Source organism: Oncorhynchus mykiss, chromosome 3 (assembly GCF_057628025.1).
Source record: "Oncorhynchus mykiss isolate SJ-2025 chromosome 3, ASM5762802v1, whole genome shotgun sequence".
In the NCBI taxonomy this organism is placed as follows: domain Eukaryota; kingdom Metazoa; phylum Chordata; class Actinopteri; order Salmoniformes; family Salmonidae; genus Oncorhynchus; species Oncorhynchus mykiss.
The window spans coordinates 62,341,094-62,357,901 of record NC_143024.1 but is presented as its reverse complement, the minus strand read 5'-3'; the positions used below and the strand labels follow the sequence as shown (position 1 = coordinate 62,357,901).

General features: G+C 43.8%; 1 protein-coding gene across 2 annotated transcripts; it reads right to left on the bottom strand.

The window, feature by feature from the left end:
- Positions 1-47: 47 nt before the first annotated feature.
- LOC110520146 (INO80 complex subunit D) lies at positions 48-16,676 on the bottom strand. 2 transcript variants are annotated; one of them, XM_021597251.3, is made up of 11 exons: positions 16,196-16,449; positions 15,007-15,098; positions 14,398-14,644; positions 13,471-14,282; positions 12,904-13,009; positions 12,587-12,811; positions 12,193-12,296; positions 11,856-11,989; positions 11,521-11,750; positions 4,259-4,416; positions 48-3,941 (listed from the first exon to the last, which is right to left on the bottom strand). In XM_021597251.3, the coding sequence occupies exons 3-11, from the start codon at positions 14,613-14,615 to the stop codon at positions 2,941-2,943; spliced, it is 2,988 nt and encodes a 995-aa protein (XP_021452926.3). In that variant the 5' UTR covers positions 14,616-14,644; positions 15,007-15,098; positions 16,196-16,449; the 3' UTR covers positions 48-2,940. The 2 variants fall into 2 exon arrangements, with proteins under 2 accessions (XP_021452926.3, XP_021452924.3); XM_021597249.3 differs by lacking the exon at positions 15,007-15,098 and having other exon boundaries at positions 16,196-16,676.
- Between the last annotated feature and the right edge of the window lie 132 nt (positions 16,677-16,808).

Sequence of the window (16,808 nt, the reverse complement as noted above, 5' to 3'; positions counted from 1 at the left end):
GACATGTCCGAATTGTCCATATAGAAATAAAAACACTGCACAACCCGTCAGCGAATACCTCACAGCAAGTTTTATTTATACATCCAAAAAACAGATCAAATTATCACACTATATACAGATATTACATACAGTGTTTATACACATATTACATCATTTGTACACAAGAAAAATATACATAAAAATGTAAACCTTTGTATACAAAAAAATACCTTAGACAAATTAAACAAGGACCAATAAAAGGTGACTAGATTATTATTAGCTCATCCTATCATGTTTAAAAACAGTAATACAGTACATTCAATGAGTATAGGAATTTGTCAGCCAATCTCTCAGATTTGAAGCGCCCCGTGGAGTTGGATCTATATCGTTGGTGGGGAGTCTAGCTGTGCAATGTCTCATCTCATGCTTTGTGAATACAGCAGTATCGCCTTGCTTGCGCAAATTCAAGACCACTTTCCAGCCCACCTAATTCCTAGGGGCTGTACATCTAGGAACAACAATGGGGTGGTCAAGCAAAAGAAACAAACTTGAGTCTGCTCTGGTAATGTGTCTCTTTGGAACTGGGAGAAAGAACTAGGCCTTCAGTTGGAATTGGGGCCTGCTCAGGTCTTAAAAATATGTGTGTGCAGTTGACAGCTGTTAGTAATCAGTATCCTGACAAAATGCAAGATGCCTACTAGGTGAATCTCTGGCCTCTCAGTCCTGTTTAGAGCAGGTCAGCGATGTCCTCCAAATCCAAACTGATTACAGGTGCTGTTATGTATATCCCTAGTACTTGCAAAGAAAATGTAAAAAAAGGTTCAAATGGTATGCAACGCTATGGTTGGATTTACTGCTCTCTAGAGTGATCCAGTAGTAAATGAGGGAGAAATGTTGTGGCTTTGCACTCAGCTGTCAGGTTGTCTCTCCATGCAATCCCAGTCTTTCAGCAGCAAATGCTTGCCAGAATGTAATAGCTATCAAAATGACTGTCTTACATAATTATAGACATTGTCTTATAATTGACAGTGTACAGAAACAGCGATCATTCCACTTCAGATAAATGAAGAGTTCTGCTAGCCATTAAAACAAGAGAAAGGTTTCCATCAAGCACTTTGCAAATGGCAAGATTTTTTTTATTTTTTGTTTTACTTCATTTTCAATCCATTGCAACTCGTTAACTCACCAATAAAACCCACTGTAGAGATTTCTACCCTACAAATATATCTAATACTTAACACTGAGTATCTTTCAGTTAAAAAAATATATACCGAACCTCATGGTTTACTGCTGTAATAAGGGTTATTAAAAGCAGATAGGACAGAGTTGTCAGGTAGAGTCCATCCTCATTCCCTAACCAAACAGTTAACAGAGACCCATGCTTCATTGACCTTAATTCACCTGATAATCATTTTGTATTACAACAGACAGTGCTATACCTCAAATGCTCATTGCACCAGTTTACATCAATGGTGTCACTACCACAGACAGCTAACAGAGGGTTAAACAAGGGGGCCATAATTTCACATCCATATACACATCCACTGTATCCATATACACTGCTAGACTAGTGAAAGACAACATTCTGGTCCTTTACTGAATGAGTTCTGATATTGAAGAGAACCATTTCCCCCCCACTGGGTTCCTGAAGTAGAGAGTTTCTCTCTTAGCAGGGACCACATGCATGCATGTCCCAATAAAAACGCCATTATTTAGCAAGACCAGAGAGCACCATGGAGAGTTGCGGACAATAAAGCCCCTAGATATGGCCATTACCCTCGCAATAACATTGACCCTTTTTCCCTTCGCTATGTGAAACTAAGTATGACCCAAGAGAAGCTTCCTGACCTGGGCCCGGTTTCCCAAAAGCATCTTAAGGCTAAGTTCATCGTTAGAACTATAGGATCCTAACAATTAACTTATAGCCTTAAGATGCTTTTGGCAAGCTGGCTCCTGTTCAGTTACAGACAGTCTATATCTCTACTCAAACAGTTTAGCCTTGATTTAGAACAAACTGTTTATGACACAGGAGTTATACAGGCCCCAAAATATTTCTGGTCCACATTGGTATGGATTACATAATGAAGATACATAAAGTGAAGACTAATACAATACATTACACGACTGTGACCGAGTATGGCAATGTGTTTATTGCTTAAAGTAACAAGATTTACCTTCAAGTGTCTAATAGGCCACCCGTAAGGAGTTCCCCAAAGAATGGTGAGGTCAAAAGACCTTTTACATTTGAGTAAACCGATAAAATACCAAATATATACACAATATAAAAAAAAGCTGTTTAAAAATGGTTCGGCCAAATTCTGTGTCTGTTAAGTCGTGGGAGGAGATAAGTCTACTTCATGATATTCGACAGAGCAATTTCCTCTGTTGCTTCATAATGGGTCACACACAGATGCCTACAAAGGATCTACCCTAGAATCTCTTTCAAAGGTGAATGGAATGAGGAACAGATGAGGCGATGCAATGATCATAGCAAGGCAGGTTATAGTTGAAGACTTAAGACAGGACTAAACTGGCGATACAAAAAAAAAAAAAAAAAACAGACCACTGATTGAGGCTTTGTCATAGAATTCTCTAGCACTGATGCGGTCACTATGATAGGAATAATCGCTCCTAAAAGGTACTTCCTCCAATGTTCCTCCAAGTGAGTCCATGTTTCAACTGAGGGACCTCCCTCCCTCCACACAAACGCTGCCCAACATCTCCCCCTGCTGGTGATACCCTCGAGCGGCATTCACATCAAACCACTGGACTCTTGCATACCCTTTCAGATGGCCAAATGGCTATAACATCACCAAATCATTACAGTTAAGGAATATCTGAGGTTGTGGAAATTCAGATAGTATAGTGCACCGTTACCACATTTCACACTTGAAGTAGATGGAAAATGCATCGACTGTGGGTGAATGAGTGTCTAGAGTCCATGGTTTGACCGGCTCGCTCTCAGTCACTGTGTGGAAAAGGGGGTGTTGCACTGTTGGCACTTGCAGCGGTGGCACTAGCTATGGAGAAGCCAGTGGGGGGCGCCGTGGAGCTGTGACTGGGCTGCACGTCCTTGGGGATGCCACTGTGGGAGGCCAGCTGGTGGCCAAAGGCAGCGCTGAACTGAGGGAGCTGCTGCTTGGACTGGGTGGAGGTCAGGAGGTCGCGTGGTGAGGGGTTGGGGGGAGCAGTCAAGCCCGTCAGGCCGCTCTGGGGGATCGCTGAGAGGGCAGCCATGGGCTGCAGGGTCACAGAGTGGGAGGTGGAGGAGGGGGGAGTGGAAAGAGAGGTGGATATGAGATGGCCCTCAGGTCTGATGAGGTTGCCAAACTGTGTGGGGTCAGTGAGGGGCAGGTGGAGGTTGTTCCAGGAGGACTGCGGGGGGCCTGGTACCCCGCTCAGAGGGACCTCCACAAGGAGAGGAGTCTCTGTCTGGAAGGAGGTGGCATGGGGGGAGGACATGTGGTCACTATAGGGGGATGGCACATGCTCGCTGCTGTAATGGCTGCCCTGTGGAGACGAGGTGGGCACTTCAGGCTTGGCCAGGATGTTGGGCTGGTGTGTCCGGGGGAACGTTCGCTCTGACAGGGGGCTCTGTGCGACTGTGGGGGTGGTGAGGCTAGGCCCAGGGGGGGGGGCCTGGCCCTGGGGCTGCTGAGGTGACACCGCAGAGGAGAAGTGGCCTCCAGCAGAGTGCAGCAGGTTGTCCTCCAGCTCCAGGCTGGAGAAGTTCTCTGGGGGGATGCGGCCATTGAGCAGGTCCCCAATCCCACCCGGCTGGACCCCTGGCCCAGGAAACACTGCTGCCATGACCCGATGGTCCACTCCATCTGCCTGCGCCATCTCCGCCATGGAGGTCAGGCACACCAGGGAGTCTGGGTAGGAGCCCATCAGCCCAGCCTGCAGTGCTCGCACCAGCTCTTCAGCCTCCTCCGTGGTGGGTAGCAGCTCCCCATTTTTACCTGAGGATATACACAACTTTCTTACCCACACCCTAGGAATCTACCAACAATCTCCCTTTCTCAAGAGATCAAGAAGAAATAGGAGTAAATAGTTGAGACTCCAGTTTATTCAGCAGACAAACCGGATCAAATACAACTATTTTTGAAAAATAAAAAAATAAAAAGGCTGACATCACACACATGCTAAAAATACCCCCATTGGGGAAGTCTTAATCTAACTGAGGTTATATTGCAGGTCAAATCTAAAAGTATAAACTAACATTCATGAATAGGACCTTGAGCAGTGAAATCCATGACAATAAGCAAATTAAGTGTACCTTCAAACAAGTCAAAGTCCTGCAGGTCATCGGGGAGCCTGGGTAATACGTCCGAGAAGTCTTCCTGGTTCAGCTCGAGGTCGTTTGGAATGTCTGCCATGTCATTGGTGATGTCATCAGGAAGCTCATCAGTGCTCAGTTCGGGCGTCGAAGGACTCCTGCCACCAAGACAGCTTCATAAAATGCAATTCTCAGTGCACACTGATAGGACTGTGCAGTCATTTGTGACAATATATTGATACTACTTATGTACATCTTTCCCTTTCAAGACGATTCGATACGTATCTAGATATAGGCTCCCATTTATACAGGAACCATACCTCTTAGTTTGAAACAATTCAGTGCAATTCTGTTTGATTTGAGAACAAATCTATGCGATTCGATGCACTAAAACCATTCATTATCCATTCTAAATTCAAATCTGCTGCTGATGGAGCTCATGAGCTGGGTCTCTCTGAGCATGCGTGCGTGCTTGTACTAGTATCCTCATGGGTACCAGAAATCCCAAAAAGTCCCCACAAGGATAGTGAAACAAGGAAAATGATCCCCATGTGGACATTTCCCACGTCCTCATGAGGACAAAGGCTATTTTAAACTCGGGGGTTAGGTTTAGAATTAGGCTAAGATTGGGGGATTTTGAATGGAAATAAAATGTTAGTTCCCCACAAGGACAGTAAAACATATGCTGTGTGTGTGTGTGTGTGTGTGTAAATTCTGTATGTCAGGGATGGGCAACTTAGATGTGGGTGGGGGCCACAAAAAAAATCTGATCATGGGGGGCTACAGTGGCTCACTGGTCTGCATACCCACATATGTGGTCAGAGCCGGCTCTAGACTTTTGGGGGCCCTATCTTAAGAGTTAATTTCCTGTAATTCTACACATTTTGCCATGGGCCGCAGAACATTTTTAACAGTTTTAAAGAAGGTTTGTGGCAAATCTACACATTTTGCCATTGGGCAGAGAGAATATTTTCCAATTTTGTAACTAATTTCCAGACATTTTACTCATTTTGCCATGGGGCAGAGAGAAATTAGCAATTTTACAGTTAATTTCCTGCAAGTTTGCACATTATGCCATAGGGTGGAGAGAAATGTTAGCAGTTTTTATAAGATATCTGAGTGAGAGCTACTAACAAAATCATTGGGGGCCCCACGGTTGGTAATTTAACCATGATTACAAGTTTATCCCCAAAAAGTCTAAGCCTTTGAGGCGAAGAGGGGTTCTACTAAGCTAACATATGGAATTGTTTTAAGATGATCATAGCATGGATCATTTAGCTAGTCGATGATGAATTTTAGGACCCCTGTCGGTATCAAAAAAGTATTTAATAAATTATTTAATTTGACCTTTACTACTATAGACAAAAAAAACTAAGTGAATAACATTCATAAATGACAAAATTCAAAAAATAAATCATAAGGAATAAGGTTTTGAAGTGTCTGTCCTATATCTAGGAGATATAAGAAAGCTCAGGAATTATTATATATAAATATTAATGTTTTAACGCATATTTAAATCCCTTTTTGGGGAGGGGGGTGGGGACAAAACAAAAAATTTAACCGGTACCAGGTTACCATCATACGAGTCCCGTGGGGGTCGTAGAACGTGAGAGCCTCATCTTTACACACAGACATGTTAGTTTGTAGGCCAAACAGTTCGCATGCTACAGACGTTTTTGTGAAAAGACTGTTTTTCAGGATGTCTCCTGGTCGGATAAACAGCACTGTAGCTCTGCCACTTTCCATCGCAGAGGACGCGCTGGACTGAGATGAAGCCCATGCAAAAAACAGATCTCTACCTTTTTATGGATCACTAGTCACGTTAATAATGCCACTTTAATAATGTTCACATATCTTGCATTACTCATCTCATATGTACAGTGCCTTGCGAAAGTATTCGGCCCCGTTGAACTTTGCGACCTTTTGCCACATTTCAGGCTTCAAACATAAAGATGTAAAACTGTATTTTTTTGTGAAGAATCAACAACAAGTGGGACACAATCATGAAGTGGAACGACATTTATTGGATATTTCAAACTTTTTTAACAAATCAAAAACTGAAAAATTGGGCGTGCAAAATTATTCAGCCCCTTTACTTTCAGTGCAGCAAACTCTCCAGAAGTTCAGTGAGGATCTCTGAATGATCCAATGTTGACCTAAATGACTAATGATGATAAATACAATCCACCTGTGTGTAATCAAGTCTCCGTATAAATGCACCTGCACTGTGATAGTCTCAGCGGTCCGTTAAAAGCGCAGAGAGCATCATGAAGAACAAGGAACACACCAGGCAGGTCCGAGATACTGTTGTGAAGAAGTTTAAAGCCGGATTTGGATACAAAAAGATTTCCCAAGCTTTAAACATCCCAAGGAGCACTGTGCAAGCGATAATATTGAAATGGAAGGAGTGTCAGACCACTGCAAATCTACCAAGACCTGGCCGTCCCTCTAAACTTTCAGCTCATACAAGGAGAAGACTGATCAGAGATGCAGCCAAGAGGCCCATGATCACTCTGGATGAACTGCAGAGATCTACAGCTGAGGTGGGAGACTCTGTCCATAGGACAACAATCAGTCGTATATTGCACAAATCTGGCCTTTATGGAAGAGTGGCAAGAAGAAAGCCATTTCTTAAAGATATCCATAAAAAGTGTTGTTTAAAGTTTGCCACAAGCCACCTGGGAGACACACCAAACATGTGGAAGAAGGTGCTCTGGTCAGATGAAACCAAAATTGAACTTTTTGGCAACAATGCAAAACGTTATGTTTGGCGTAAAAGCAACACAGCTGAACACACCATCCCCACTGTCAAACATGGTGGTGGCAGCATCATGGTTTGGGCCTGCTTTTCTTTAGCAGGGACAGGGAAGATGGTTAAAATTGATGGGAAGATGGATGGAGCCAAATACAGGACCATTCTGCAAGAAAACCTGATGGAGTCTGCAAAAGACCTGAGACTGGGACGGAGATTTGTCTTCCAACAAGACAATGATCCAAAACAGAGCAAAATCTACAATGGAATGGTTCAAAAATAAACATATCCAGGTGTTAGAATGGCCAAGTCAAAGTCCAGACCTGAATCCAATCGACAATCTGTGGAAAGAACTGAAAACTGCTGTTCACAAATGCTCTCCATCCAACCTCACTGAGCTCGAGCTGTTTTGCAAGGAGGAATGGGAAAAAATTTCAGTCTCTCGATGTGCAAAACTGATAGAGACATACCCCAAGCGACTTACAGGTGGCGCTACAAAGTATTAACTTAAGGGGACTGAATAATTTTGCACGCCCAATTTTTCAGTTTTTGATTTGTTAAAAAAGTTTGAAATATCCAATAAATGTCGTTCCACTTCATGATTGTGTCCCAATTGTTGTTGATTCTTCACAAAAAAATACAGTTTTATATCTTTATGTTTGAAGCCTAAAATGTGGCAAAAGGTCGCAAAGTTCAAGGGGGCCGAATACTTTCGCAAGGCACTGTATATACTGTATTCTATACCATCTTTGCATCTTGCCTATGCCGCTCGGTCATCACTCATCAATATATTTATATCTACAGTCGTGGCCAAAAGTTGAGAATGACACAAATATTAATTGTCAAAGTCTGTTGCCTCAGTTTGTATGATGGCAATTTGCATATACTCCAGAATATTATGAAGAGTGATCAGATGAATTGCAATTATTTGCAAAGTCCCTCTTTGCCATGCAAATGAACCGAATCCCCCAACAAACATTTCCAATGCATTTCAGCCCTGCCACAAAAGGACCAGCTGACATCATGTCAGTGATTCTCTCGTTAACACAGGTGTGAGTGTTGACGAGGACAAGGCTGGAGATCACTCGGTCATGCTGATTGAGTTCAAATAACAGACTGGAAGCTTCAAAAGGAGGGTTGTGTTTGTAATCATTGATCTTCCTCTGTCAACCATGGTTACCTGCAAGGAAACACGTGCCGTCATCATTGCTTTGCACAAAAAGGGCTTCGCAGGCAAGGATATTGCTGCCAGTAAGACTGCACCGAAATCAACCATTTATCGGATCATCAAGAACTCCAAGGAGAGTGGTTCAATTGTTGTGAAGAAGGCTTCAGGGCACCCAAGAAAGTCCAGCAAGCGCCAGGACCGTCTCCTAAAGTTGATTCAGCTGCGGGATCAGGGCACCACCAGTACAGAGCTTGCTCAGGAATGGCAGCAGGCAGGTGTGAGTGCATCTGCACACACAGCGAGACGAAGACTTTTGGAGGATGGCCTGGTGTCAAGAAGAGCAGCTAAGAAGCCACTTCTCTCCAGGAAAAACATCGGGGACAGACTGATATTCTGCAAAAGGTACAAGGATTGGACTGCTGAGGACTGGGGTAAAGTCATTTTCTCTGATGAATACCCTTTCCGATTGTTTGGGGCATCCGGAAAAAAGCTTGTCCGGAAAAGACAAGGTGAGACCTACCATCAGTCCTGTGTCATGCCAACAGTAAAGCATCCAGAGACCATTCATGTGTGGGGGTTGCTTATCAGCCAAGGGAGTGGGCTCACTCACAATTTTGCCTAAGAACACAACCATGAATAAAGAATGGTACCAACACATCCTCCGAGAGCAACTTCTCCCAACCATCCAGGAACAGTTTGGTGACGAACAATGCCTTTTCCAGCATGATTAAGCACCTTGCCATAAGGCAAAAGTGGCTCGGGGAACAAAACATCGATATTTTGTGTCCATGGCCAGGAAACTCCCCAGACCTTAATCCCATTGAGAACTTGTGGTCAATCCTCAAGAGGCGGGTAGACAAACAAAAACCCACAAATTCTGACAAATTCCAAACATTGATTATGCAAGAATGGGCTGCCATCAGTCAGGATGTGGCCCAGAAGTTAATTGACAGCATGCCAGGGCAGATTGAAGAGGTCTTGAAAAAGAAGGGTCAACACTTCAAATATTGACTTGTTGCATCAACTTCATGTAATTGTCAATAAAAGCTTTTGACACTTATGAAATGCTTTGTAATTATACTTCAGTATTCCATGGTAACATCTGACAAAAATATCTAAAGACACTGAAGCAGCAAACTTTGTGGAAATTAATGTGTCATTCTTAAAACTTTTGGTCACAACTGTACGTATTCTTATTCCGTCCCTTAGATTTGAGTGTATTAGGTAGTTGTGGAATTGTTAGATTACTTATTAGACTAGCTGTGACACTAGAGATTCTGGGTTCGAGTCCAGGCTCGGTCACAACTAGCCACGACCGGGAGACCCATGGGGTGGCGCAAAATTGGCCCAGCGTCGTCCGGGTTAGGGGAGGGTTTGGCCGGCAGGGTTGTTCTTTTCCCATCCCGCACTAGCGACTCCTGTGACGGGCTGGGCGCAATGCACGCTGACACAGTCGCCAGGTGTACGGTGTTTCTTCCGACACATTGGTGTGGCTGGCTTCCGGGTTAAGCGGGCGTTGTGTCAAGAAGCAGTGCGGCTTGGTTGGGTTGTGTTTCGGAGGACGCATGGCTCTCGACCTTCGCCTCTCCTGAGTCCGTACAGGAGTTGCAGCAATGGGACAAGAGACTAACTACAAATTGGATACCATGAAATTGGGGGGGGAGAAAAAAATGTATTTAAAAAAAAAAAAATGATTTATTAGATATTACTGCACTGTTGGAACTAGAAGCACAAGCATTTTGCTACATCGCATTAACATCTGCTAACCATCGGTATGTGACCAATACAATTTTATTAGATTTATGGAGATTTTTTTTTATTAAGTTAATAAGATTGGCGCAAGGGTGCGTCAATCGACGCTAGGGGTGATTCACTACCAAATGTTAAAATTGCACTTTGTGTAATGTACTATTCTAACTCTCAACAGTAAGTTGAGACCCCGATTGAGTAAAAAAAAAAAATATATATATATATATATATATATATATATATTCCACAGGCCGCATCCCTGGTGTATGTACATGTGTAAATGATGTAGGTCTATGGTGTATACTATTTAGGCACCCGATCTGAGCCATCAGGGAGACTAGACATCTACCACCCCACTACCAGATTAGGGGGGTTTAATGTAGCCTGTTTTTTTGTCCCCCCCACACTTTGGTTTTGACATCCCCATCACCCACTAATTTACATGTCATTTTTGCAGATTAAGTGTTTGATAGTATTGTATCAATATTTATTGTTTACAAATCAAAATCGAATGGTTTTGACTGTTTTTAAGTTTAGTGAGCTTCTTTTCTCCTCCCGCTTTGGCCATGCAGTGCGCCTCGCAAAAGTGATTCCTCATTATGAAATTATCAACTTTACCCTGTAGATCTAAAAATGACCATATACACCAGGGCTGCCCAACCCTCTTCCTGGAGATCTACCGTCCTGTGGGTTTTCAGTCGAACCCTAATTTAACACACCTGATTCTACTTATTAGCTGCTCAACAAGACCTTAACTAGCTGAATCAGATATGTTAAATTGGGGTTGGACTGAAAACCTACAGGATCTCTAGGATCTAAGATCTCTAGGAAGAGGGTTGGGTAGACCTGATATACACGGATTGTGTTATGTCACTTTTGGGCGACCCGACCAAATTCACATAGAAATGTGAGTTATAGATCTGTCATTCTTATTGAATGCAAGTCTAAGAAGTTGAGGGTAGATCTGTTCTATGTGCTCTATTTCTATGCTTCCTGTTCTTAAGTTTTGTTTTTGCATCTTTTACTTTTAGTTTTGTACAGCAAGCTTCAAACAGCTGAAAATACAATATTTTTGGTTATTGAAAAGATATTTCACAGCGGTTTAGATGGCACAATGATCCTCTACACTTGTTTTGTCACAAACTGCAATTAGGCAAACTATTAGAATTTTAGCAACCAGGAAATGGCGGAGTGATTTATGCATATTGTACCTTTAAAGCAAAACTATTGCTGATCGAAAACCTGAACAATCAAAATAAAATATACTGTAAGCCCAGTTCAGCAGGTATAGCCAGATGAGAGCTGGTCAGCGCGCGAAGCTTGGCACAGTGAGCGAAGCTTGGCACAGACGCGTCAGTTATCACAAAGGACTACGTAGAAGAAAGTAATATGAGCAACAACAAAAAGATTAATCGGAGATTCGTAGCATTTGAATACATTTTTTGACGATCCATGGATTGGTGTCCGTGGACCGAAGCAGTCGTACATTATCTTAAAACATTTGAATCGGGGACAGATGCGTATCGTTACATTCCTAGTTAATACTAGAGCTGAGAGAGGACGAGAGAGAGAGATTAAGTGAGTGGGACAGACCTGATGCTAGCCTGGGTGGGCATGGTCAGGCTGGAGGAGGAAGGCATTCCCAAGTTCCCCTGGGGCAGAGCCGGCGGGATGGGCTTTTGGGGCCGCCATGGCCCTCTCCTCCTCTTCTTTTTGTGTTTCTTGGTGAGCGCCGGCGGTTTGCTCTTCTTCCGCGGCTTCCGCTGCTGCTGCTGTTGCTGGTGCTGCACTCTTCTGTTCCCATCCCCACGCAGGAAATTGTCCTATAGGAAAAACACATGTCCACAAGTATAGTAATACAGAGCAGATACTGTGCCATAGGTATTACAATGGCAACGCTCCAATTTACTGACTGAAGGGGAACTCACCATCTTTTTGGCATGCTCCTCACAGAGCGGTGTCTGATGCGTGATGTCAAACACAGGGATGGAGCATTGTTGTCCATCTGCAAATTTGGCTGTGCAACTGGAGAAGAGCTGCTGGGAGCGATTCAACAGAACGTCTGCAGAGAAACCGTGAAGGAAACACTCCAATGGAAAAGATAACACACACAGTCATGTGTCAAAAACAGGATACATCATTTGAATCTGTTCGCTAAGTTGCAATAAGACAAGTTAAAAAGCCATATTCCCCAATAAATTACAGTTTAGGTATAAGAGTTCTGTGTGCCATGTAACTGATGTAAGGGGTTGGTGAAAAGGATACGCTGGAAGCAGTGTCGGGTGAAGGGTAGAGCTTGGCTAGTGCAGGCCCGGCCCTTGGTGCTTCCAGTGCAGATTCCCGCCTCTGTCTCCTGCTGCCCCAGCGCACTGAGCAGAGAGACAGACCCACGCTCAGGACACAACCACATCAACACTTCCTCAGCTATTCACAACACAACTAGCATATCAACGCTCTTCAGAACACAATTATCATTACTGGGGACAGGTGCTTCTCCTGATCACGTGACCAACTGACCAAGAAGGACTTGAGTATCTAGGGCCTGGGCACTAATTATAACTTACCTCACAAATTTTGGGAGATTATCCATTGACAGATGGTATTGAAGGAGACTAACCAGGCCCTAGGGAGTTTTGAGTCCAGTGTTGAGTGTGGGTACCTTGACGAGGTCTGGGAGACCTTGCGCAGCTCCTGGATCAACTGGCCAGCACAGTCAGGGTCTTTACTGGCAGCATGCAGCAGGGCTTTGCGGAAGGCATAGCGGTATCTCTTCTGGCGCATGGTTGCCCTCTCCTGCCTGCACAAGTGCTTGTATTTATCCTGGAGGTACGAGCACAGCCGCGCCAGACGTGTTCTCCGAGAGCTACCGGCATCTTCATCAGAGCTGTGATGGGGACAAAATAAACAACAGTCATAGCCTATTCATGTCTGAATAAAATGAGAGCCTAACTATGAGCATGTGAGAAAGCAACATACACGTCCTGTGTGTGTCCTTCCTGTAGTCTCCAGGCGTTGTGATATGGTGGAACTCTCTCGGCCTCCACGTCATCATCCTCTGCACTGTCTTCAGACCAGTCCAACCCTGGAAAAAGATAGCCTGTTAGACCAGCTGGCCTCAGCAGAATAGTCAGATCATCTATATTACACAGACCCCATGTCCCACAACTAATAAGCATTATTATTTTATTTTTTTAAGTAATAAATGCCTTTTGTAAACTAACACTTAGACTTGTCTTTTCCTACTTAGCACTGACTATGCTGATACCTACTTTGAGGTAAAAATGTACTTACTATGACTGAGAAAAGCGGTTGTTCCACCTAGATATCTTAAGATGAATGCACCAACTGCAAATTGCTCTGGATAAGAGCATCTTCTAAATTACTCAAATTGACCCCCCCCCCCCCCCCCACTAACTGGTCTACTGACCAATCAAATCAGATATCTTCACATCAGATCAAAAGAACAATTACATAGTGAAAAAAAAAATCTGAATTGTGCTGCCTGTGTAAACTCTATTTAACATGGATAGGAAGAAGAGGTACCTAGATGAGGGAAAAGGTCTCCCTGCTCCTGATGTCTTTGGGCGCAGAGCTGTACCAGATGCTGTAACCTGGCCAGGCAGGCAGGGGGAGGTGAGAAGGCAGCTGGGCGCATGGCCACCATATGCCGCTGAGTGCTGTCCCAGCTACTGGATGGCAAGGGCGTGGCAGTGAACAGAGCTTTCCTGCTGAGGGGGGGACCGGAGGACTGCACCTGACTGGGAGCCGTGTTGGGGGGCAGCCCGACAGGCAGAAAGGCGGGAGTCTGAGGTGGAGCTGGCTTGCATAAAAAACCCTGCTGCTGTCCTGGGAGGACAAACGAGGGCATGGTGGAGTGCTGGGGGGGCTGGAGGAGTCCTGTCTGCTGTTTACGGGGGAGGTGAGGGTGGAGGGGTGAGGAGGGGTGCACACGGGGAAGAGGAGAGGGGCTAAAGTGCTCTAGAGGTGGTTGGAAAAAGTCAGTGTCGTGATGGTGGAGCTGGAGTTTCTGGCTGAGCACCAGCCGACTGTGTAGTTTCTTCCTGACAACGGAGCCCTTCCGAGCAGCGCACTCTTCCCCGTTTGTGTCGTCCTCATAAAAGGCAAAAGGGTCCAGGATCTCCCCGTCTGGGAGGGGTAAGAGACGGGTGCAGGGTGGAGAGGGTGGCAGCTCGTCCAGGCCGTTGGAGGCCTTTAGGGCCAGCGAGGGCACAGTTATGTTAAGAGCCACTGACTCCAGGTGAGGTCGTGAGCGCATCTCCTCCAATGTATCATGCTTCTTCTTCCGCTCCTTCTTGGGGATAAACCCAAGAACTTGGAGGTGGCTGTTACAGTATCTGTGGAACACACACACGTTTAACAAGCTGTTCACAACTATGACAGATGGGTCCATGACAAAGACCTACAGTCCTCAGTGCAGAGGACAACTTTCTATTGTATCGTCACACCCACCTGCGGTCCTCAGACTTGGGGATGGGGTTGGTGCACTGTTGGCTGTTGTACTTGGCCACATATTCACATTGCTTGAAGGGGGCAGTCTTATCCTCCAGGACATGACGGATACAGAAGGCATAGCCATTGAGCCTGCGCTGCTTGCAGAGCTTTGGGCTGTATGAGCACAATGGCTTATTGTCCACCTCCGAGAAGTGGATGTGTTTGCCCTCATACATCACGTGACTCTTGTCCTTGAGAACATCAGCTGATGGGAGAGGAAGATGCCAGGGAAAACCATAAGTCTTACATCATACACAGTAATGCAGAGACTGCCCTGAATATGCAAACAAGACAAACACAAACAGACTGGGGGTACAGAAATAAAAATGTACAGCTCCCCTGACTCTATAGTTTGACTTGTTAGCAACATCACCATGCACAATTCAGGAATCTAATCAATAATTTGTTCATGAGGTACGTAAAACATGCACACATGACCGAAATAATCGGAGGATCTGTGGCATATGACTTCATGTTTGTTTAATTAGTTTTTTAACCAATGCTGTAAATTGACATTTTTGGCTTAGGGCAATCAGTTGTAGAAAGTACTGTAATGCTTCCCCATACCTGTGGCCACAGTACATTCATGCGCACGAGGATGCAGTCAAACTGAAGTTGCCCGTTACATGCAAATAAATACAGGATGTGGAAACGCTGTCCTGTAATGTCACAATGTCATTTTCAGAATGTCACCAGTTATTCCATTAGATAGTTAACGTTAGATAACCTTGAATTAAACGAGGCTCTCATAAAAATAGAACTATTACCTAACTAACGTTATGATTACAACTGAAGGAATAGCTCGCTAGCTAATACATGCACACTTCTTGAGCACATTGAATTAAATAACGTTAAGTAAACTACGTGTCTAATTATCTACTAAACAGCCCGAAAAATACTAGTTAGTTATCAAAACAAATAGTTAGCTACCATATTTACTTACTTGCTACCTATCGTACGTTAGCTAGCAACTTAGGTAACGTTAGCGAACCGAGCTAGATAGCTAACGTTTGCTATCTAGCTAGCTACATTTCTTGGGCAGCTAGCTTGCTAACGTTAGTAGATAGTTAACTAGCTACATTCTGGTCAATTTGCACAACTCCGAAAAGTATTGGCATTGGACAACAATTACAAATGTATATGTTAACGACATACATTAACATCATACATAACTAGCTAACTAGTTACCTTATACAATTGCCACTGTAGCCTACTGTCTAGCGATATGTTGTTAGCTAACGTTAGCACATTAGTTAACATTAGCCAACTACGCTAAAAACACAAAAGTTGCGGTAGCCAGGAAACGGAAACATCAATATACACCAGAAGATGTCTATGAAATATTATGCTCCATTTTCAGCAAACTGAAATATATTTGATAATATAAAAATATCTTCAGACTGGGATTTCACGAGAACCAAACATACGGCAAGGGGAGGCACAGAGGCCCGTTCAAAAAGGCCTTCAAAACAAAACATTGCATGCAAGTCATCTGATCATCTTCCGTTTAGAAAAATACATTTAGGTGATTAATGAAACGTTGTGAACGTATGTATATTATATTACAGCTCATTAACCAGCTATAATTAGCATATGTTGTGTGATACAGATAACAAATCAAACGTTTCAACATTAAACAATAAGGCCTACCAGACCTAATAGAGTAGCCTCGAGTAGCAAAGTCGTCCTTCTAGTCCTGAGCCATAACCGGGCTCCCCAAAAATCGAAGTCGAGGCTGTGAAGAGGCTTCGCTTACCTTCAATTGATATAGGCTATGTAGGGTATTCACTCCGGAAAGACTGTAGAAGTGCCAGAAGAATCAGCTTGCCTATTTGTGCATCGATAATCTATATTTTAGGATACTAATAATGCTCCTATTCGAATACAATATAATTGAAAATACTGATGCATGTAAATGAGGTTTATCCACAGCAAATATTAGCAGTTGGGAGCTGCTGAGGATTTTAGTTCAGTCCACAGTAGACTCCTCACAGCACCACTACAGGCACTGCGGAGACATGACAACAGTCCACTATACAACAACAACCTCTCTACCATATTGGAAATTCAACTTTGTATTAGCTACAGCAGTGAAGAAATGCAATTTTATGTATTGCCGAGTACATGAATGGCAATGCTAATTGGAGTGTAGAGTAGCTAGAGTTATGCGCTTTGAAACAAGTTAAATTTCCCTACTTATATCAACCTTATTATAACACGTCACGGTTCTATCTGGCAACGGCTGATATCACAGCATTCTTTATGAATGAGTTCTCTCTACCCTGGCTGCAACACTGTTGCCCAATGCTGATGCAGCTAGTACCCATCACGTCTATTCCTACTAACAGCTTGTAACTATACAAAGTTAT

Bases quoted from the DNA above. Each gene is read 5' to 3' on its own strand.
- LOC110520146 (XM_021597249.3), bottom strand. From the start codon at position 14,615: ATGTATGAGGGCAAACACATCCACTTCTCGGAGGTGGACAATAAGCCA. The intron at 11,751-11,855 runs GTGAGTTCCCCT...TTTTTCCTATAG, and splicing joins AGGAGCATGCCAAAAAGATG to GACAATTTCCTGCGTGGGGA. The intron at 4,417-11,520 runs GTCTGTCCCACT...TCTTGGTGGCAG, and splicing joins CCCACCCAGGCTAGCATCAG to GAGTCCTTCGACGCCCGAAC.